Source organism: Lucilia cuprina, chromosome 2 (assembly GCF_022045245.1).
Source record: "Lucilia cuprina isolate Lc7/37 chromosome 2, ASM2204524v1, whole genome shotgun sequence".
Lineage (NCBI taxonomy): Eukaryota > Metazoa > Arthropoda > Insecta > Diptera > Calliphoridae > Lucilia > Lucilia cuprina.
This window is the reverse complement of record NC_060950.1, coordinates 55,669,505-55,692,310: the sequence shown is the minus strand read 5'-3', so window position 1 is coordinate 55,692,310 and position 22,806 is coordinate 55,669,505. Positions and strand designations below refer to the sequence as shown.

Genomic DNA, 22,806 nt, shown 5'->3' with positions numbered 1-22,806 from the left:
TCGAAGATTTTTCTATCTTTGGTAATATGAATACATATTTACTTTTAATTTTTATATTTCAATATTTATATATATTTCTTTACAGACAATTTATTTCCACAAATTAAAAGGAGTATAAGAGGATTTTACATTTTGCGAGGTATGTAAAATGGTAAAATGATAGTTAATTTATGTATATGCTTACTATGTATATTAATAAAATTAAAAAATATATATCTCAAAATGTTAATAAATTGTGTTTTATTATAAATTGGTATAGCCGTCAGATTTGACGGATAAATTCATCAAGTGTGATTGGTCAACTGTGATGGATATATCCATAAAGAATGATTAGTCAATCGTGACTAACATTTCCATCATCCTTGATTGGTAAAAAGCAAAAGAGTGAGCAGCTCAAATATATGTTTTAAAGTCGATAGAATTCATAAGTGCAAGGGAGAAGAAAAATCACATGTACACAAATGTTTCCATCACTTTTGTCCATTTGCCTTAAGAAACTGATAGAAACTTTGCTTTACTCTGTGATAGAAATAATACATCAGTAGTGCCAGTCAAATGACCGATCAAATGACTGTCACTGTTCTTGTTGGGATGTTTTGTGTATAAACGTAATCAAGAATTAATTAATTTAAATTAAATAATTTTATAATATATATGTACACCCTGTGGTTTTTAAATTGAAAGGTGGTTTGTGGATTTGAAAAAAAAAAAATAAAATGGAATTGCCAGAATTATTTCAAAGCAAATTAGAAAATATTATATGTTTTTGAATTTTCTTAGTTTGTGCTCAAACTAAACAAAAACTGAAACAGTTAAAAAATTATAAAATACTTAAAAGCTTTTTTTAAATAATCCTGTTTTTTTATAATTTCATAAGATTTTTCAATTTAACAACTTTTGCAACAGATGAGTCAGACATCTGATAAAAAAAATATATTTTAAAAATTTCAATACAGTCGTAATTCAGGTCTGAGTTGGGGAACAACTCTCGCGTCATCGCGATTATTTCTTAAACGCGTTCAGGCTTGTGTTTGTTGCCTGGCTTTCGACAGTTTTGCGTCTCGCTCGCACTGGTGTAATGTATTACTTCATATAACTGTTCAAAGTTATATGTTGTCTACATTAACCTCGTGCTTTCGTATTACCTCAAGTGAGGTTATGTTTTATTGGTGGAGACCATAGAATACTCAAACGTTTTTAACTGGTGGAGACCATAAAATACTCACGATATAACCTGGTGGAGACCATAAAATACTCACGATATAACCTGGTGGAGACCATTTAAACTCAAATATATACTGGTGGAGACCATTAATACTTTTGATGAAATCAAGTCCGGATGCTCCAACTTCCTATATGAAGATATAGGTCGGTTGGTGGGGTTTTCTCTGGACAAACGTGTGATAACCTGGCAATATGAGTGCTTGATGCACCGCCATCCTAATCAAAACCCAAAAAAAAAAAAAAAAAAAAAAAAAAAATTTCAATACGCTGATGCAATGACTATTCCATTTGCAAAATATAAGGTGAGGTAATTATTTATATTATGTGACATCATCATCAAACATTTGTTTCAAAACAATTAATAATATAAGTCAATTATTTCCAACTAAAAGATGCCCTATATAGCCGCCCTTACACGAGCACACAAGTAATATGATTTCTCAAAATTTTATGTAGAAGAGTAGGTGAAATATGTTTCCTTTTCACATTTTCCTTCACTAACATTTTTGTCTTAAAACAAATTCCCCTGTTGTGAAATTTGTTGATGGAATTTTGTAAACATTGAACAGCTGTTCAATACAAAATAAACTATTGTGAATAAATTGTTTACAACAAGTTTACAATAGCAATTTTTTGAAAATTTCAAGGGAACAACATTTTCATTTCTATTGGCGATAGGGATGATTGATTATCTTTCTCCATGTCTATACTAGATAAATTTTTGTTATGGAAAACGTTAAATTTTTATCAAGATAAAAAAATAGCAGATTACATTTATTAGCGCTATAGAGCATCGTTATGACAAAGTTATCAGAACAATTGTTTAGACAACATTGTCTTGATAACAAACGTCATTAAATTCTACATTACTATGATGGGAAGAGTATCATACGTTGATTCTGATTTCTGTAACACCCAAAAATAATGACCCTACACCCACCTTAAAGTTTATCAATCGGCTGAGAATCACTTACTGAGTCGATTTAGCTATGTTCATCTGTGTGTGTCAACGAAAAGCTTTTACTTACACTAATAGTCGTAATTTTCAAGACCATTTTATGAAATTTTACACATACTTTGTGGTCTCCGATAGATTTGTGTTCTAGTCTGGTAGACCGGAGGTCTACCTGTGGCACTGGTTAAGGGGCGCACAACAGCCCCGATAGAGGCCTAGGTATATTTCTTCGGATTTGATTGAAACTAACTAACTACACATACTCTTCTTTTGACCCAAGGACAAACGTTAACGTTTAGGTTTAACACATGTTTTAGTTGTCTTCATAAAATCAGCATTTTGTTTACCCTACACTGACATTTTGTTAAGTGTTTGTAACATGTTGGCTGTAACTGGATGTTCTTTCCTGGGAAAAAAAGTCCGGTTGACACAGCTGTTGCTGAGTTGACAATCTTTGGCCGATTGAGAATCGGATCATTCCGGAGAGGAGATTCAATTGTCGTGGGAACGGATAAATATTGTTGTAGCAGCGACACGTGTAAAGTCGGTGTGTCTGGGTTGACAATCTTTGGTTGTTGTTCGTGGGAACGGATAAATATTGTTGTGGTTTACGGTTATTTGATATTTGTCTTGCAAGATAGTCGACTTTTTGACTTTGTTTAGACAAAATAGTCGACTTATAGAATACAAATTATTTTGAAAATTTAAATGTTGTTTTTTCTGACCTCTTCGAATTCCGTTAAAGGAAAATATTTTCCTTTTGACCAAATTCCCCCACACCCACAATAAAACACATGTAAAGATTTATGTGAAATTTAATAGCAAATAATAATCTATATAGTTTTTTATTTATTTTATGATCCTCATTTTAATATTGATGTATTTTCAATATCTTGTATTATTTTTTACTTGTTTTGTTAAATTTTATTTGCTTTTTTTTAATTTTACTCTTTTTTTGTTATAGTTTTTTTTTATTAATTTTTTTTATAGTTGTTGTGAAAAGTTGTTTTTTTTTCTTCTTATTATTCTTCTGGTAATATATACTATATTATTATTTATTTTTTTGTATCAATAAACTATTGATTATTATTTTGTTGGTATTATTAATAATCGTAAATATATATTCAATTTTAATATTAAAAAGGTAAAATAATTCAACATAAAAACGCTTAACTAAACAATTTGTTTAAAAATAATATTATAATAATAAAAATAAAAAAAAATGAAAAAGGAAGTTTTTTCTTTGTTTTAAAAGGGGGAAAACCATTAGCATAATAAACACAAAAGATGTAATATTGTTTGTTAAGGAGTTGGGAGAGAGAGTTGATGGAGATATTTTTTATATTAAAAATTTGTTATTTTTCTTTTAGTAAATTTAACAAATTTTTAAAATCTCATTTTTATAATAGAATTCAAAGTGAACAGTGAGTGTAAAGTGATAAAGGCTAGGGGAAAATAAAAGAGGAGTGATAGTTATTTCAAAGATACAGCTAATAATCGAGAAAATAACAAAAAATGTTTTACATTTTATTCTTTTTTTTTATACATATAGTTTTAAAATTTAAAATTCATCTTATAGTAATGTATAATGAATTCTTTTGTTTCTGCTGTTTGTGTGTAATAATTGTTTAATTATGAAGTTAATTTTTTTTTAAATTAATTCTTTCTCCTCATTTAGTTATACGTATAATAGATATATTAATATGTTTGTATGTATGTTTGTATATATGTATATATAGAGTAGAATTCTGTCTGGTAGAAAAAGTTTGTTTTCTTTTCATAACAAACCTTATTATAAATTATTACTTTTTTTATAATCATCTGTTTTAAATTTATAAGAGAAAGCGTTCTTAGCTTAGGATTTAAAAAAAAAAATATTTTAAGGATATTTTGTTTGTTTTTCTCACATTCCTTTTTCTCTAGTATACAAAAAAGTACTTATTAATCTATAAAATATGTGCTATTTAATAACAACAATTATTAACTTCATTTCATTTACCATCAAAATTAATTCACAAAGTTTTGTTTAATAGACTTCCACCTTTTATAAGACTTTCATTTTTTTCTGTATGTTTATCATTAGCTTTCTTTAAAATAGTTTTATAAAGAGGGGAAGGGAGGGGTAGTAGTTGATTGGCGTTTAGACTCTACATCTCAGACTCTGGTTACAGTTGGTATGGCTGCATGTATTTGTGTTATTGCTACTGCTGTTGCTGCTGCTAATGTTGCGTGTACTGTTGAATATTGAAAATCAACGACGCCAAGAACGATCTTCGGATTCCTCATCTTCCTCTTCGTCTTCTAGCCTTAGTTCGGGCAATGTATCGGTATTATTAGCATCTGTCTCATTACTCGCTGTTGGATAAGTGGGTGATGGTAAATTACTAAAATTGACAGGATCTGTACCGGTTGTTTTATTTTCAACACTCGGTGTTGTTGTCTTATTGCCGCTGGCAGCTGTTGTAGCTGCAGTTGGTGTTTGTACTACGGGAGCCCAGGCAATTTGTAGACGTTTATCTTTAAAGGTTTTGCCACGTAAAACAGCCTGTTCGGCATTGATACGTGTGGCATATGATAATATAAGTTGAGGTTTCTCCAAATCCATATCATGTTTAGTAATTTCACCAAAATGCTAAATTACGTAGATGTGAGTAGATAATAGAAAAAAAATAGGAAACATATTGTCAAGTAAGAGTGTAAATTAGTATTGTAAAGATGTGTACATATTATATGACTGGCCAAAGATGTAATAGTTTAGTTATATCACTGCTTCAATTTTAGTTTAGTTATACTTAATTTCAAGTTCAGTTCTACGGGAATTACAGTACGCTTTCAGTCAAGCATTAGTTCAGTTCTAGTTAAGTTCAAGTTTAGTTCTAGTTCATTTCTTGTTCAGTTCTATTATAGTTCTAGTTCAGTTCTAGTTCAGTTCTGGTTCAGTTCTAGTTCAGCCCTAGTTTAGTTCTAGTTCAGTTCTTGCATAATTCAAGTTCAGTTCTAGTTTAGTTCTAGTTAAGTTTTAGTTCAGTTCTAGTTCAGTTGTAGTTCTGTTCTAGTTCTGTTCTAGTTCAGTTCTAGTTTAGTTCTAGTTCAGTTCTAGTTCTGTTCTAGTTCAGTTCTAGTTCAGTTCTAGTTCAGTTCTAGTTCAGTTCTAGTTCAGTTCTAGTTCAGTTCTAGTTCAGTTCTAGTTCAGTTCTAGTTCAGTTCTAGTTCAGTTCTAGTTCAGTTCTAGTTCAGTTCTAGTTCAGTTCTAGTTCAGTTCTAGTTCAGTTCTAGTTCAGTTCTAGTTCAGTTCTAGTTCAGTTCTAGTTCAGTTCTAGTTCAGTTCTAGTTCAGTTCTAGTTCAGTTCTAGTTCAGTTCTAGTTCAGTTCTAGTTTAGTTCTAGTTTAGTTTTAGTTTAGTTCTAGTTCAGTTTTAGTTCAGTTCTAGTTCACATCTTGTTCAGTTCTATTTCAGTTCTAGTTCAGTTGTAGTTCTAGTTCAGTTCAGTTGTAGTTAAGTTCAGTTATAGTTCCATTATAGTTCTGTTCTAGTTCAGTTCTAGTTCAGTTCTAGTTCAGTTCTAGTTCTAGTTCAGTTCTAGTTCAGTTCTAGTTCAGTTCTAGTTCAGTTCTAGTTTAGTTCTAGTTCAGTTCTAGTTCAGTTCTAGTTCAGTTCTAGTTCAGTTCTAGTTCAGTTCTAGTTCAGTTCTAGTTCAGTTCTACTTCAGTTTTACTTCAGTTCTAGTTCAGTACTAGTTCAGTTCTTGTTCAGATCTAGTTTAGTTCTTGTTTAGTTCTAGTTTAGTTCTAGTTTAGTTCTAGTTTAGTTATAGTTTAGTTCAGTTCTAGTTTAGTTTTAGTTCAGTTCTAGTTCAGTTTTAGATCAATTCTAGCTCACAGTTTAGTTCTAGTTTAGTTTAAGTACATTTCTAGTTTAGTTCTAGTTTAGTATTAGATCATTTCTAGCTCTTAGTTTAGTTCAACTTTAGTCCTTGTTTAGTTCTCGTTCAGTTCTAGTTTTGTCCAAGTTCAGTAATAAAGGGATTAGATTTTCTTACTGAATTTTTAACATTAACTTAGTTTATCCAATGTGTTAATAACGGCTCATCGATAACGTTTTAGTACCAATTAGATTTAAAGTAATAATCTTCTCAAACTTACCTTAAAATGACCCAGCACAAAATCAGCATCTTCACTTGAGAATCCGGTTACAACAATCGTCTTGGGACGACGATCAACCCGAGTTGAACCTTCGGGAAAAGAAGATCTACCTCGAATAATGGGACGACCACCGGGTATATAATGACCTGGTTTACCAGCACCCATGGGCGAACCAATACCTCCTGCAGCCGAAGCAGCTGAACCGGGTACAATGCCTAAACTACGTTGTAATTCTTCGAGACGTTTTTGTATGGCAGTTGTATCGTTGCCCTCTTGCTGTTGGGCAAACAATTCCAATTCGATGTCGAGTAGTTCTTTCTTTTGTTGTTCCTTTGATTTTTTCGCTGGTGGTGGCTGATTTTGATTTTGTATTTGAGCCTGTATTTGCTCTTGTTCGGCTGCAATTTCTTTGCGTAATTTATCGATGGTTTCCTGTAGTACCTTAATGGTGGCTAATGTTTGACCACGTTGAGGATCTGTGGGTTCACACCGTTCGACCAGTTCCAAAGCGGATTTCATTTGTTTTACATAACTTTGCAAAAGTTCTTGTTTGCGTTTTCGCAAGCCATTTGCCAATTGGGCGACAGCCTTGACTTGTTCTTCCTGTTTTTTGCGGAAAACTGCACTTGGTACACCGACAGCCGGACGTGGTGGTATATTGTTTTTGAGACGTAAGGAGGGTGGGGGTACATGAGTAGCAGCCACCGTGGCTGTTGTTGCTGTAGTGCCACTAGCGGTGGTAGTAGTGACAGTATCTTGAGTGCTTGTACCACCAACTGAACTACTGCTGGCAGTTGAGGTGCCCAATGTTTGCGTTTGACTAGTGTTGGCGGTTTTTGCAGAGTCGGCGCTGGGTGTAGGCACCGCTGGCACATTGTTTAGGTGGTATTGACTATTTTTACGACCACCGGTTTGCTGTGTCATGGAAGAGTTACTTTCGCTGGCCAATGAGGGGTCTGCTGTGTGCCAAAATACTTTGATAAAACGATTGTTGAGCACAGCTTCAGTGCTACGATACGCCACATTCGCCTCAGCATGTGTGGAAAATGTTACAATAGCAGCTTCCGGATCGCCGTCATAGGAAATTTGTATATTGACAATTTTACCGAATTTGGCAAAGTGATTGTTAAGGTGAGCGATTGTATTGAGACCTCTGGGAACTTTGCGTAGTTCCAGGGAGCAATTTTGTAAACTGGGAACACGTGGACCTAAGCGACTATGAGCTGGTATTTTTCTTTTTGTGGGCCCATCGGCTATGGCAACAGAATCTTCGAGTTCAAAGCGCCGTTTACTTTGTGCTTGCAAGGCGGCTGTAACATCACCGCCAGCAGCAGCGGCTGCACCACCGCTAGCATCCACAACGGGTATGGGTATGAGTTCACGTTGTAATGGTGTTGCAACGGCGGCTGGATTGAAAGGGAACGGCATCATTGGAGCTGCTGCACGGAAACCTGCTCCAGCAGCGGCGGCAGCAGCAGCTGTACGGGCATATTCGGCAGCTGCTAGAGGTCCTGCACCATTTGTAGGTTTATCAGTTCCAGGCACTTGAGGAAATCCTACAGATCCGGCTGGACCAGTCATCATTACAGCACCGGGTCGTGCGGCACCTGTAAAGGGATTGATTCCAGCTGCAGCAGCTCCCGCCATCAAAGCTCCTGGAGTGCCACCGGCCACAATAGCACCGGCAGGGGGTGCCGAGCGAGACCAGAGATCGGGAGCATCAGGATTGTATTCGCGCAGCGACATGCTTATAAGAGTCGTATTGTTGAGACCCTCAAATACCACTGGATTTACGCCATGATCCCAAGGACAGGTTTCACCTCTTACACAATAGCCCTTCTCGTCAAAGTCACGGCATCTTTGCCTCTTCTCGCCATCGTTGTTGTGATGATGACGAGCATCGGGAGAAGACACAGCACCTGCACCGTTACCACCATTTCCACCACCACGAGCTTGGGAGCGACCAGCGGATGGAGACCTTTTGCCAGTTCTACCGCCTCGTTCCAGCGAAGGCGAACGACTACGGGGTGATATGGGTGAGCGATTTGTCGAACGATTACCGGCACCACCAGGTCCGCCCATACCAATACCACCTCCACTACCACGACGATCGCCACCACCAAAACGGGGCGATCTATCATCCGATGATCCACCACCCATGTTATTCATCATCATACGACGTCTATCACCACCACCACCACGTCTGCGATCGTGTCTCGAATCTCCGCCGGCACCACCACCTCCCATGGGTGGAGATTTGTTGCGAAATTGTCTTTGAGTTTTCTCGCGCTCATTGATGCGACGATCGCGGGAGCGTGAACGTCTCGAAAAACGTTCATTCGATCGTGAGCGAGATCGTGATCTTGAACGTGAACGCAAAGAGGCACGTCGTCTACGACTTTCGCGGGGTTGATTCTCTTTATCGGCAGCATTAGTACGTGCGACAGGTGGACTAGCACTACGTGGATGATGCTGTTGTTGATGACGGTCATTACCAGCACCAACACTACTGCCATACGAATGCGCTGTTTCATTTCGATTCGATGAATTGTGATGATGATGATGACCACCGCCCGACGAAGAATGCTGTTGATGATGATATTGTGAATTCGAAGAAGAGGAGGATTGATGATGTGTAGTGGATGATGACGATGAGGTACGTTCTGTCGTAGTATCTTTGGTTTTACTCTGTAAGTAGATGTATAGAAACATACATGTTATAGAGTTAATAATATAAAATATACCGAACTCAATCATTTATACTTAAAGCAAATGTAGGATTATTTGTTTAGTATTAGGATTATGCTATAATGACCTAGACCTAACTATAGACTAGAATAAAGACAATACAGATTATCCACCTCAATAGTCTAGATAATATACTAAACTGTAGAGATAGATTAAACTATATACTAAATTAACTCATCCTCTGGTAACCCCTCTTCCTTGGCAACCATAAAGATTATCCCCCTTAACAGGAATTACGATTTTAAATGCCTTAAAAACATGGAATATTTGTATTTTGTCAAAAAGATAACAACGCGACTCAGATTGTTCTATAAAGATCAGGAATAATAGGATTTATATAATATTGCGTTTTAATTGTACAATTCTACGCAAGGAAAATATTAAAATATACATATAAATAAGAAATATAGGTTCTATATTAAGCACAAATGGATAATAAAGTGATTAATGTTATGAAATTAATTTTTATTAAGTTTCATAACGTTGCGATATTAATAGACTTATAAACGTGAAGTAATCTTAAGAAAAGCGATTAGAATCAAGTATGGACCGATTAATACAACAAATGTTTAAAACTTTATGAAATACTAGCATACCCTGGGTGCTTCGCTACCCTAACTATGTTCAATATCGTAAAAATATCAAAAAGTACCATCGGAAAAACGAAAAAGTACAAAGATCTCTTTCAATAAATTCTCATTTAATAAGGACCATGTGTTCCGGTTAACCATTATAAAGAATCCATTTGAATAATAGAAAAGTACCAAATAGTTCCCACTTCCAGAATATTATTTAGTCAAGAACATGCATGTTAAAATTAATGTTCCTAGGTTGAATATTTTAGAAAATTAAAAAACTACAATTTATGAGATAAAAAGTACTAAAAAATTGTCTCTTAAAGTATCTTATTCAATGAGCACCGTGTATGTTTAATAATCATGTGTTTTCAGTTCATATTAAAGAACATACATTGAGTATCATTTGAAGGAAGAAAAAGTACCAAAAGTGGAATAAAGTTTACCTAAGTGGAAAGTACTAATAAAAAGAGTACAATTCGCTTAGAAGTATACTTTTTCGAGAATTAAGTTTACAATATGTTCCGTATTTAAATCTACATATATATCACAGATAAAATTCAAACGATTCAAATCTGCATTCATTTATTCCAGAAAAATTGTGCTTTAAAAAAGGTACCAAACAATTTACTCGAATTTGGTCCTATATAGGCCTTAGTACTCGAATTCCAAAATAATATACCAAAAGCTTATTTTGTGTGAGTAAATAAACTACTTTTTGAAATTTTATAAAAGTTGGCTCAATGAGTTTGAATAAAATTAAATTTCTCGTTTTTCCCCTTTTTGGTACTTTTTTACCCAGTGAAACAGCAAAAATTTTATTGCAATAAATATTACAGAGTTAGTCCGTAATTTAATATGAATAATTCAATAAACCGAAAAAGTTTTCTTAATGTGCTAAAAAAGTACCATAAATACAGTTTTTTCCCTTTTACACCCAAAAAGGACTGAATTTTACAAAAGTACGAAACAGGTTTCACATAATTTTGAGAGATGTATCCAAAGTATTTAGAAAAATTTGATTATGTTAATTAGTTTAAAAGTTATAAAGGGCTGAAAAGGTACCAAAATCGCCTTTGTTACACATTTTTACCCCTTAAAAGTACGAATTTTAAAAAAGTACCAGACACCCATCTGCTCATTTTAAGAGTAGATACAGGTGTATTTAAAATTTTTCTTGCATCACTAATATTATGTAAGATATTTAAGAAAACCTGTTTTACCCGTTTTTTCCCCTTTTTACCCGTAAATGTGCAAATTTCCAAAAATCCCTCCTTAGTGGATCTACATAACCAAAAACACATCTACTGTCAAAATTTCATGATTCTAGGTTCAGCCGTTTGGGCTGTGCGATGATGAATCAGTCAGTCAGTAACGCTACTCCTTTATATATATAGATTTTATAATTTATGAGTGTCCAAAAGACAATCTTTCGTCATTGGATAAAAAAGGGAATGTGCGGCAAATTTATATCCTAAGTTAATTTGTATAGTCTTAGGTTTGTGTAATACTGGCATTTCTGGGCGTTACAAACATCACATCAAGCTTTTAATACCACTCTCTCCTCTGTTGTGATGAAGGGTGTACAAATACTTATAGCGTACAGACAGTATTTCTTTCTATATTTTAGTACAATTCCTAGTATGCAAATTTTCTTAAAATTTTTAAAAATCAATACGAACAGTTGTCATTAAACTTTAACCCAAAGAAATTTCAGTTTTTTTTAAGGTTATGTTAATTTTTTTATAATTAATTAAAAAAAGAAATGATCTCACATTCTCTATGTGAACTCTACTAAAGCACATGGTAGTCAGTTATAATTTTTGTAACAAAACAAATTATTATACTAATAAAGAAAATTTATAAAAGATATTAACTTACTTCATCAATGGGTGGTGTATTGACTTTATCTGCATATGTACTACTACTTGTGGTAGCAGCATTATTATCTATCACTTTGGCGGTTACGCTATTGATTGTATCGCTATTATCATTTTGATTTATCACATTTGTAGCATTTGACACCGTCGTTAATGTAGTATTTGCAGCCGCAGCACCAGTATTTAGATTAGAGGAGGTGTTGTTTATATTAGATGAGTAGGAGGATGATGATGATGATGATGTTGTTGCCGCCGTAGAGGCAGCAATGGCGACGGCAGCATTATTAGCAATAGAGGAGGCCACATCGGCATCTTCATTACCAGTTAAAGTTGTTTTGGCAGTAGGCAGGGGAGTTTTTAAATATTCTTCCGTACTAATGGCTTCCAAGAGACGTTCAACGAATGGTTTTGTTTCTTCCACCAAAAATACATCCAATTGTTCGATCATAACACGTTTTAACTCTTTTTCCGGTTTGTCTTTTTTCAATAGAGCTAAAACGTAACGAGCCAAAGCAGATGAATCTGCATCACATCTAAAAATGTGTATAAAATTCAAATAAATAAGAAATTTTCTTTAAAAGATTACATATAATAAATATACTTACAGTGGTTCTAGGATTTCCACTAACCAGCTTTTTAAAGCTTCCGTATTATTTATCAGCATCTTTGGAATCTCTGTGTGTGACGAGAGGAGACTGCTGATTGTTAATTTGTATCTTGCTACTGTTGTTCTAGTTGCTGCTGCTTCTGTTGTTGTTTGTATTTGTTTACCAATGTAGGGGTTGGTATTTAGTGATTGTTGTTGTACTTCTTTTTTTTGCGCTAAATGACCTAAGTTATTAGCTTCTTGTATTTTCTAGCTCTTAGTGTGTGGTATTATTTTTTTTTTTCTCAAATAAAAAATAATAAAAAAAATGCTTCACTTTCTCCAGTTATACTTTGTATTCAATAAACACGTTTTCTGTAATTTTATGTCAATTTTGTTATTAATTATTATAAATATTTCACATTTTTTTTGTAAATTTAACACAAAAAATTATTCCAATTGTAAAATGCTATTTATTACTCTGCGTGTGTTTGACAGTGTGTTGTCTTTCTAATGACATGTAGTAGTAGTTTTTTTTTCTTTTATTTTACTATGTTATCTCAATTCGTTGCGTTACATGGCGAAGTAACGAGAAGAAAAAATTTTCTCGACTTTGCTACTCGTTACTGAATTAACAGTATTGGCGAAAATTTTTTTGCCAAACTTTTTCTTTAAATTTCCATCATTTTAACACAAATTTCTTTTAAAAAACTATTACTTCATGTAGAAAAACCACAGATTTCTCGAAATTTAACAATTTTATGAATTATTTTTTGTTTTAAATGGCAAAATTTTTTAATTAACACCTGCACACTTACAATTCGTGTTGTTCAACGAATAAGGATGGATAACAAATCTAACGAGTTGTACTAAACAATGTAGCCAGATGGAAACGAAACAATATGTGTCTGCCTTGAGCAGCAAAACAAATACGAAACATAGAAATCTTAAAAGTATTTTAAGAAAATTTCAAAGTTTTTTTGTTATAAATATCTTTTAAATTTATAATTTGTAAATTTTTTTATGAATTTAAGCCTGTTTTATTATTTGTTTATCATGTGGCAACTTTATGGCAGCTCTGATTTCATCATATGCTAACTTTTCTTATTTCATTATACGTTTACGTTAGTTAGAAAGAGTTAGATATAGGTATCTTATTTTAAGGTATTGCCATATATTTATAGTGTTACATAAAAACTGACACGTTACAATTTCCTTTTAAATAGATCCGGTTACTTTTCAACTGTTTAAATTTTAAACTTTTGGATATAAATAAATATTCCAATTAGAACAATATTATATTTATTTTTTGAGTTTTATTATATATTTTGCCATAAGTAAAAATATATATTAACAAATATAGAAAATGTTTTCTTTAAACGACTTTATTTATGAAATTGATTTGTTGTATTAAAATTTTTATCAGATATATGTGTGACAGTTTTTCAAGTCTATTAAGTTATGTCTATGTATATCCATCTTACAGTCTATGTGAACATTAAAATAACAACATAGGTCTTATATGGAAGATCATTTGATATAAGTGTAATTTTTGGCCAAAGGGCGAATTATATTGATTTGATTTTTTTCACGTATTTTCTTTTTCCTTTTTCCACATTTTTATATTTTTTATTAAAAATTTTCGGTTTGGGAGGAAATTTTCTTTTTCCCCGTGGATCCACGCCTGGTCCAGTTAATAGTGTAGTTAATAGTCTGTAGTCTAGACAATAAACTAGTCTAGTCTAAAATAGTCTATAGTCTAATTAATTGTAGAGTCTACATTCTAGTGCTAAGGTTAGATAATAGTCCAGTCTATAGTTTAGTATATAGACCAGTTTATAGCCTAGTCTATAGTCTAGTTTATAGTTTAGTCTATTCGACTAGAATTCATCGATCTGGCCACTCTTTATATAAATAACCACTACTCCAACAATAACAACTGTCAAAATTACCAAAAACAAAAAAAAATTGTAAACATTCACATGTGCAACTTGTGAGATTTTATTAAGAAAACAAAAAATTAAAATTAGTATTAAAAATTAATATTATAAAATGTGCAGCATAGGTGAAGATGACTTTGGAGATGAGGGTGGTGTACATGCCATGATTCCCGATATTAAACCTCAATTGGAGAGCAATTTAATAGAGGAACAACTGCTGTGCAACAAATGTAAGAAACCAGGAGCTATTTACAAATTACCATTTAGACAGGCGGAATGTCGAGAGTGTTTTCTACTATATGCACGTCATAAATTTCGTGCTGCTTTAGGTTCATCGAAAGTTTTACCCAAAGATGCAAAAGTTATATTGGTTTTTGATGGCAGTGCCGAGTCATTGGTATTACTGGATATGTTGCATCATGCTCAAACACAAAATACCTTTAAACGTTTGCATTGTACGGCCACTGTTTTGTACATAGACGATTATCAATTACTGCATCAGGATGGAAATGGAAATGAGAATGACTATTTGGAATTTCTGGAGAAAATGCAAATATTGCTTAAACAATATACCCATTTTGAGAGTTATATTGTTCCTTTGGTTGAACAGCAAGAAGTAGAAAGGTGTTTGTTAAATTTCAATTGTATAAAGGAACAAAATTATCATCTGCTTAATCAGGACCAAAAGCAATCATTTTTAAGTTCAATTAACTCCATAAAATCTTTAACATCCCGCCAGGATTTTGTTAAACATCATCGCAGTAAATTGATAGCAGCTGTAGCTAAACATTTTGATAGTAAATTTGCCTTTATGTCGGATATAAGCTCGGATCTAGCAACCGACTTATTGGCAGCGGTGGCTTTGGGTAGAGGTGGCAGTGCTGCCTTAGATGTGGCCTTGGTCGATGATCGTTTAGGCAATGATATTAAGTTAATAAGACCTTTAAAAGATTTAAATACCAGCGAAATTGAGTTATATCTAAAAGCCCAAGATATACAGATACTACTGATAAAACGTTATGGTTTGGATATGGGTTCAACTGCCAGTTTACAAAATTTAACTAAAGTGTTTGTGGACAATTTACAACAGAATTTCTCAGCTACAGTATCGACGGTATTTCGTACGGGTGATAAAATTGCTGTTAATCGGGATGTAGTAAAACAATTGGAGGCACTTAATATGAATGGCGAAAATGATAATTTGGCGATAAAAGAAAAATATTGCTCTTTTTGTAACTCCTTTTTAGATTATCAAGATTCTAATACTCTACTAGCGATAGAGTTTTCTAGATTGGTATCAGAAAGTGGTTGCACTTTGGATAAATGCCCTGATTTAAATGCAAAGGCCACAGTTAATGTTGGAGGTTCAGCAGAAAAGCCTTATTTAAAGAATCTGTGTCATGCTTGTCGTAATATATGTTTAGAATCGAAAAATAAAAATTTATTGCTTTAACTTTAGCATTAGTTAAATAAATGTATGACCATTTCGTATATTTTAATTAAAAAAGTAATAGAAAATAAAAATTTGTATTTTAATTTTACAAAATTAATGAGATTTAGCTCCGTTAGTTCAAACTCCAGTAATAATTTAATAACTTAACTATATTTTGAGATAATAGTCGTTTAATAATCTAAAATGTTTCTACAATTTACTATTATCCAAAATATTTAAAACTGGACTTAAATGTCCATCTATGGGTTTAATATTACATGTTACAGCCAATTCATACATGTCGTAATATGTTATACGATGAATATTTTTAGTTTTTGCCTTAAATTCCTTATCCGTGCAGGATAATTGCACAGTTTCCTTGTGATCTAAATGATTTTCGGGATAGCAATCATCACCTGTAAAATGTATAAGAGAAGAACTTTAATTTCCAGAAAGTATTTCACAATATTCCTACTTACCAGGTAAAGTTCCCACTAAATAATCCGTACATCTAAAATAAGCCAGCATTATTAATGTACTACCTTTGGAATTACGCTCTTTTACAAAAGCTTGCAACTTAGACCAATTTAAGACATTGGACAATCGAGAGATTTCATAAAATTGCAAAGGTGCCAACCATATAGTGCGATCTTTGTAAAGTTTGAGAGAAGCAGTAGGTGTTGCCCACTGAAAATAGAGGAGAAAGTTATGATAGATAGACAGATAGACAGATAGATAGATAGGTAGGTAGATAGGTAGATAGGTAGATAGGTAGATAGGTAGATAGATAGATAGATAGATAGATAGATAGATAGATAGATAGATAGATAGATAGATAGATAGATAGATAGATAGATAGATAGATAGATAGATAGATAGATAGATAGATAGATAGATAGATAGATAGATAGATAGATAGATAGATGGATAGAAACAATACTTACCAATTCCTTTTCTACCTCAGTCGGTTCCAGTAACAACTGCGGTTGGTTCTCTAATGTCACAATATATATCGCAGTATCGTACTTTTTTCTAGCTGCCGGTGGACTACGCCACATACTCCATTCCTGTAGAGACCATAAATCTGGTACAACATCCATATATTTACATAAATTTAAAAATTCCAATGCATTATTATGCACCTTATCTTGCCAATAAGAACGATCGAAATTATGTTTGAAACTACTATGGATTTTGTGTTTACTTCTCAAATCATCACGATTTAAACACAATAGCAGACCAACCTCCTCAAAGGCTTCTCTAATGGCAGTAATACGTAAGGAAATATCACGACACAAATTTCGGCCATTCGTCATTAGGGGTTTGGGACGATTGGGTAAATGCTGTAGACTTAGTTTTTGCAAATCCTCCTTTGAAATGCCAAATGCTTCGAAATATTGCAACCATTCAATATTGTCATCGGCTTTTGCATCGAATGCTCCACCGGGGAAAACATAATGATCGGGAGCAAAGGCTATGGCAGCAGCACGTTTGGCCAGTAAAAACTTAGTTAAAAACAAAAAAGGTTTAAATTGATTTTGAAAAACGTTTGTCTCAAATCATATTTACTTGATAATTGTAGCCTTCTTCTAGGTTATTGTTAGTTTTAGCCGCTATTATTAAGGTAGCCGAAGGTCTATAAATCTTTTCTAATTCATCCTCAGTCATTTCTTGTCTTTATCTAATTTTACTTTCTAATCAAAATCTAAGCTAAATTTGTACTTTGTTATTTTCTTTTTTAAATTCTTATCAGTTAACAGCTGTTCATTAAACGTTTTACAACACTATTCAAATTCTAAACATTTTCCACAGCTAAATATTTTGTGGGGTCAATTGAAGTTTTTGTTGTCGTCTATGCAGTTGGACTTTGTGGGTGTCTAGTTAAGAGTTTTTGTTGTTTTTGAAAAATAGAACAGGTAAATTATTCTGAAGTTTATTTTTAGTAAAGTAATTCGAATTATTTGTTTAAAATTGCCCAGTTTGTTTAGTCATTGAGAAGCAATAATTTGTTTTGCCGTAACAGAGTGTAACAGCCTGATTACAATTGGTACCACAACTACAAAAGTTTTGATGCTTTCTTATTTGAAACACAAATAGCTAATTTTCACCACCTTTAAAATATCAGAAACTGGACTTTGGAAATGCTAACAGCAAGAGTCATTACGTTTAAACTTTGTGGAAGATCGAAAACTATATGGGCCACTAGAGAAATTTAGTGAGAAATCACTATTATCAAAAACAATAAAACAATGATTTCGGAAAAACAAAAACTTAATATTTTAAGTTGATTGCAATTTTCTGATTTGTTTTGTTTTAAATGTTTATTTAAAAAATTTCTAAAATTTTTCATTTTACAAAAGTTTTATTTGCAAAAAACAGATGTTCATTGTTTATGTTTTTGAGTGAAAAGTTGGCAATACTAACAAAGTTAACTGAACTTAAATCCATAACAGAAAAACACAATCATCAGTTAAAGTCCGCCTAAATTTGTTCCGAGTTATATATAACAGCAAGTTAAACCAAGTTTAAGCTCAGTTAACTTTGTTAGGGCGGGTTTTACAGATAAAGATAATTTTCATTCTTTGTTTAATCCTAGTTTAATATATTTTTCGTGTTTTTCAGTTATCAGTAAAGTTACTTATTATCTTAGTTTAACTGATTGTAATTGGCCAATTAAACTCAAGTTATAAGTGAGAAAACACAATTAACAAAAACAATAAAACAATGATTTCGGAAGAACAAAAACTTAATATTTTAAGTAAATTGCAATTTTCTGATTTGTTTTGTTTTATTTATTATTGTTTTAAATATTTATTTAACATTTTTCAAAAATTTTCCATTTTACAAAAGTATTGTTTGCAAAAAACAGCTGTTCATTGTATATGTTTTTGAGTGAATAGTTGGCAATACTAACAAAGTTAAATCTAAAGCTGAAAAACACAATCATCGGTTAAAGTCTGCCTAAATTTGTTCGGAGTTTAATCTAACAGCAAGTTAAGCCTAGTTTAACTGAGTAGTAAGAAACCCGCCCTTAGTATTGCTAACTTTTCACTCAAAGTCATAAACAATGAAGAGCTGTTTTTTTTCAAAAAATACTTTTGTAAAATGGAAAATTTTGCAAAAATGTTAAATAAACATTTAAAACAATAATAAATAAAACAAATCAGAAAATTGCAATTTACTTAAAATATTAAGTTTTTGTTCTTCCGAAATTATTGTTTTATTGTTTTTGTTAATTGTGTTTTCTCACTTATAACTTGAGTTTAATTGGCCAATTACACTCAGTTAAACTAAGATAATAAGTAACTTTACTGATAACTGAAAAACACATAACATATATTAAACCAGGTTTAACCAAAGAAAAACTCGCCCTAACAATAACAAAATACAAGTAAAATTTTTGCTCAAACTACTCACTCGGTATCTAGAATCAGCACAAAACCATCTCCATTGGGCGCTTAAACTAGCAAAGAAAATTATTGAGTGCGAGTTTTTAAAAGATAAATATAATCTTCATTCTTTCGTTAAACCTGGTTTAATATATGTTTTGTGTTTTTCAGTTATCAGTAAAGTTACTTATTATCTTAGTTTAACTGAGTGTAATTGGCCAATTAAACTCAAGTTATAAGTCAGAAAACACAATTAACAAAAACAATAAAACAATGATTTCGGAAGAACAAAAACGTAATATTTTAAGTAAATTGCAATTTTCTGATTTGTTTTTTTATTATTTATTGTTTTAAATGTTTATTTAACATTTTTCCAAAATTTTCCATTTTACAAAAGTATTGTTTGCAAAAAACAGCTGTTCATTGTTTATGTTTTTGAGTGAAAACTTGGCAATACAAACAAAGTTAACTGAGATTAAATTTGAAACTGAAAAACACAATCATCGGTTAAAGTCCGCCTAAATTTGTTCCGAGTTTAATCTAACAGCAAGTTAAGTCTAGTTTAAATGAGGAGTAAGAAACCCGCCCTGAGTAAAAACAATTTTCGAGGATTAATTGTAATTTAATCCTCCACCTGAAGATTGACCCTAAATCTAAATTGATTTATTAATTCTCTTTCTAAACTTAACAAATTTGTTTTCTTTTTGTACTCTTCAGATAGCATTATCTAAATCCCGACAAATGAATATAACAGTTATATACCTATCGTCTTATTTTTGAGCGTTTCAAGTTTTTCTAAATAATTTAAACATTTATGTTTACAGCAGATAAAATATAAACTAATTTAAACACAATCTAAAATGACAACAAACGACGAAAAGATTAAAACACCTATATGGCGAGAATCATCCAGTTTAATAATTTGTGCCAAAAGTCCTGAAAAATCAAATGAATACGATTATAATGTAAGTCGAAAATACTTAATTTAATAATGTTTCTAATTAAGTTTTCTGTGTATATAGATTTTAATCATAAAACGTTCAGATCGCACAGCTTTAGTTAAAAATCAAGGCGTTTTTCCGGGAGGTATTTACGATCCATTCGATGAGAGTATAGAATGGTTAAAATATTTCCAAGAATTTGGTGTTGAACAGCAGTTGTTGAAAGAACTGCTGGTAATCGATGGTGAAACAGAGAGACCAAAAATTCTAGCACCCCAGGGCACCGGCTGTTATGATCGATTTTTTAAAAGTTCTAAAATATGGGCCAGGTGAGTGTAATTAATGTTATTTAATTATAAATTATAAAGATTTATATTTCCAGAGAAATTTCTTTGCGCATAAATGCTATACGTGAAGCCTTCGAGGAAGTTGGTGTATTTCTATGTCGTAATCGTCAACAATTACATTCCAAAAGTCAAACTGGATTTTATCTTGAAGAATATGATAAATTAAAATGGCAAAAAATGGTTCATAATGATCCTAAGGAATTTCTTAATATGTGTAAGAAACTTAAAGTAATACCCGATTTATGGGGTCTTCAGGAGTGGTGCGGTTGGGCTAGTCCTGCCATTATAAGGAAAGGTTATGAAACAGCATTTTTCATAACATTTCTCAATGAAATTCCCAAAGTAATATGTGAAGAAACAGAAGTTAAAGAGTGTTTAGTAAGTTAGCTGGATAATATAAAACTTCCCCCGATATATAATTTCCCTTTTTCACAGTGGCTACCTCCTCCTACATATTTACAAATGGTCCGTCAATCTAAACTTTTCTTTTTGCCGCCACAAGTTTATGAGTTATCACGTTTAGTTTCTCAGAAATCTTATGATTATCTCAAACAATTCTCCTGGGAACGTAGAAAAAAAGGCATAACAATGTATCGTCCTATTGGTCATATTTGTACAGATGGTTTGGTTTTCGTATTACCAGGTTAAATATTGGTTCAACATTTTTTATACCTTAAACCTATTCAAAAGATTTAACTTAATTTTATATCTTTACAGGCGATGACTTCTATACGGGAGATCCTTATAAGGCTACGGTTGCTCGTAGTATGGATTGTACTAGAACTGAATTTAGAGCTCGTACTAAATGTCTGAATCGTATTGAAAATCCGGGTTCTCCCAATGTTCTTTTATATTCCAATATTAAACCCTTTAATGGTCATTTGATGCCCGTGAGTTCAAGTGAGAAAGAATCACATAAACTTTGATTTAATTGGTTTTATTATATTATTTAAAGTAATATAAATAAAGATAATTGGTTGTATTATTAAGGGCAAATCCTAAAGTTAAGCTATTTCTAATAGGTTACGAAACAAAGTCAAATAGATTTGAAAACTCATAAATTTGGTGTATCATAACACCCCAACCATGTATGGAGTTTATTTTAGGAAAGAATCGATAATTCGGAATCTGTTCTTACGAAATCATTGTTTTATTGTTTTTGTTTATTATGTTTTCTCATTTATTAATTAAGTTTAATTGACTAATAATACTCAGTTAAACTAAGATAATAAGTAACTTTATTGTTTACTGAAAACATAAAACATATATTAAACTAAGTTTAAACTAAGAATGTAGATTATCTTTATTGAAAAAACCGCCCTTATTTCCAACATACTTAACTGGATGTACCAACTATTTATAGAACTAGTAAACTTTATTCATACTCATCTTGAACCAACATATTATCCTAAACTTGAACTTAAATGAAGTTCCTTTGAGGAATGAATGTTTTATGAGAATCTTATCAAATATAACACGAAGATGACCCAAACTGTTAACGTCTGAGAACCCAAGTTGGTGGAATATATTGAGTCTCTTTGTAGTAATAACTGGACACTGGGTACATATTATTTAGTTAGTTAGTTAGTTAGAATTTAGATTATCTTTATGTAAAAATAAATATCATTATTGTAAATGTATATATATCTGCAATATCAAAAATTTTCCTTTTAGAGAACTCTTTAAGTTTGATTTTATGATTCTAGTCTCAATATTACAGAAAATTAAAAAAAAAAAAAAAACAGTTGAAGAACGAAAAAGTACCAGACAGTGTCTTTTTATATATTTTCATTAAATCAGGATGACGCATGTTTAATTTTCAACCAGAAACTAAAAAAAATCGCTTACAGATTTTTATACAATCAGGAAGCTGCATGTACAATTTTATGTTTTTAGGTTCAATATTATAGAAAAGTATTAGTAAAAGAACAAAAAAGTACCAAAGTATCGTTTTTCAATTTTCTTCAATAAGGATTCTGCGTGTTTAATTTTATGTTTATATATTCAATATTTTTGAAAGCTCTAAAAGTACCAGTACCAGTGAAGTGCGAAAAAGTACCAAAAGACCTATTTTATTTAATTTAATGTTCCTAAGTTCAATATTATAGAAAATTCAAAAAGTACCAATTAAAGTACAAAAAAGTACCAGAAAATATTCCAGTTTAAATTTTCATTCACTCAAGTCCCTGATTACTTAGTTTTATGTCTACCATGTTTCTAGGTTAAATTTTTTAGAAAACTCAAAAAGTACCTGTCGAAGGACGAAAAAGTACCAAAAAGTCCCCTTTTATAGGTTCACACTTAATCCAGGCTCTACATACTTAATTTCATGTTTCTAGGTTCAATATTATAGGAAATTCAAAAAGTCCCTTTGAAGAACAAAAAAGTACAAAAAAGTTCCCTTTTATGGATTTTCATTTACTCCGTGCTCTACATGCTTAATTTCATGTTTCTAGATTAAATTTTATAGAAAACTCAAAAAGTACCTTTTGTAGAACGAAACAGTACCAAAAAGTCCCCTTTTATAGATTCTCATTTACTCCCGGCTCTACATGCTTAATTTAATGTTTCTAGGATTAATATTATAGAAAATTCAAAAAGTACCAGTCGAAGTACGAAAAAGTACCAAAAAGTCCCCTTTTATAG

At 32.0% G+C, this 22,806-nt stretch overlaps 4 protein-coding genes across 8 annotated transcripts; 2 read left to right on the top strand and 2 right to left on the bottom strand.

Moving 5' to 3' along the window:
• Nucleotides 1-1,441: 1,441 nt before the first annotated feature.
• Nucleotides 1,442-21,156, top strand: LOC111687829 (acyl-coenzyme A diphosphatase NUDT19). 5 transcript variants are annotated; one of them, XM_046956518.1, is made up of 6 exons: nt 1,442-1,526; nt 19,697-19,837; nt 19,895-20,142; nt 20,196-20,538; nt 20,596-20,803; nt 20,878-21,156. In XM_046956518.1, exons 2-6 carry the CDS (start codon nt 19,733-19,735, stop codon nt 21,084-21,086), a joined length of 1,113 nt encoding a protein of 370 aa, XP_046812474.1. In that variant the 5' UTR covers nt 1,442-1,526; nt 19,697-19,732; the 3' UTR covers nt 21,087-21,156. The 5 variants fall into 5 exon arrangements, with proteins under 5 accessions (XP_046812474.1, XP_046812476.1, XP_023306073.1 ...); XM_046956520.1 differs by having other exon boundaries at nt 1,508-1,526; nt 19,700-19,837; XM_023450305.2 differs by lacking the exon at nt 1,442-1,526 and adding an exon at nt 17,259-17,399.
• On the bottom strand, nt 3,653-13,054 carry LOC111687827 (zinc finger protein swm). Its single transcript, XM_023450303.2, has 5 exons — nt 12,930-13,054; nt 12,131-12,486; nt 11,527-12,058; nt 6,323-9,010; nt 3,653-4,811 (listed from the first exon to the last, which is right to left on the bottom strand). Exons 2-5 carry the CDS (start codon nt 12,187-12,189, stop codon nt 4,431-4,433), a joined length of 3,660 nt encoding a protein of 1,219 aa, XP_023306071.2. The 5' UTR covers nt 12,190-12,486; nt 12,930-13,054; the 3' UTR covers nt 3,653-4,430.
• Nucleotides 14,078-15,564, top strand: LOC111687828 (cytoplasmic tRNA 2-thiolation protein 2). The gene has a single exon (XM_023450304.2). The coding sequence runs from the start codon at nt 14,164-14,166 to the stop codon at nt 15,502-15,504; it is 1,341 nt and encodes a 446-aa protein (XP_023306072.2). The 5' UTR covers nt 14,078-14,163; the 3' UTR covers nt 15,505-15,564.
• Nucleotides 15,621-17,385, bottom strand: LOC111687831 (acyl-coenzyme A diphosphatase NUDT19). The gene is made up of 4 exons (XM_023450306.2): nt 17,053-17,385; nt 16,428-16,988; nt 15,963-16,170; nt 15,621-15,899 (listed from the first exon to the last, which is right to left on the bottom strand). The coding sequence occupies exons 1-4, from the start codon at nt 17,149-17,151 to the stop codon at nt 15,694-15,696; spliced, it is 1,074 nt and encodes a 357-aa protein (XP_023306074.2). The 5' UTR covers nt 17,152-17,385; the 3' UTR covers nt 15,621-15,693.
• Nucleotides 21,157-22,806: the final 1,650 nt, after the last annotated feature.

Coding starts and splice junctions, on each gene's coding strand:
- LOC111687831 (XM_023450306.2), bottom strand. CDS start 17,151: ATGACTGAGGATGAATTAGAAAAGATTTATAGACCTTCGGCTACCTTA. Junction 16,989..17,052: donor AAGAAGGCTACAATTATCAA/GTAAATATGATT, acceptor TTTTTAACTAAG/TTTTTACTGGCCAAACGTGC. Junction 15,900..15,962: donor TTTAGTGGGAACTTTACCTG/GTAAGTAGGAAT, acceptor TACATTTTACAG/GTGATGATTGCTATCCCGAA.
- LOC111687829 (XM_046956518.1), top strand. CDS start 19,733: ATGACAACAAACGACGAAAAGATTAAAACACCTATATGGCGAGAATCA. Junction 20,539..20,595: donor CAGAAGTTAAAGAGTGTTTA/GTAAGTTAGCTG, acceptor CCTTTTTCACAG/TGGCTACCTCCTCCTACATA. Junction 20,804..20,877: donor TTTGGTTTTCGTATTACCAG/GTTAAATATTGG, acceptor ATATCTTTACAG/GCGATGACTTCTATACGGGA.
- LOC111687827 (XM_023450303.2), bottom strand. CDS start 12,189: ATGCTGATAAATAATACGGAAGCTTTAAAAAGCTGGTTAGTGGAAATC. Junction 12,059..12,130: donor GTGGAAATCCTAGAACCACT/GTAAGTATATTT, acceptor ACACATTTTTAG/ATGTGATGCAGATTCATCTG. Junction 9,011..11,526: donor ATACACCACCCATTGATGAA/GTAAGTTAATAT, acceptor ATCTACTTACAG/AGTAAAACCAAAGATACTAC.
- LOC111687828 (XM_023450304.2), top strand. CDS start 14,164: ATGTGCAGCATAGGTGAAGATGACTTTGGAGATGAGGGTGGTGTACAT.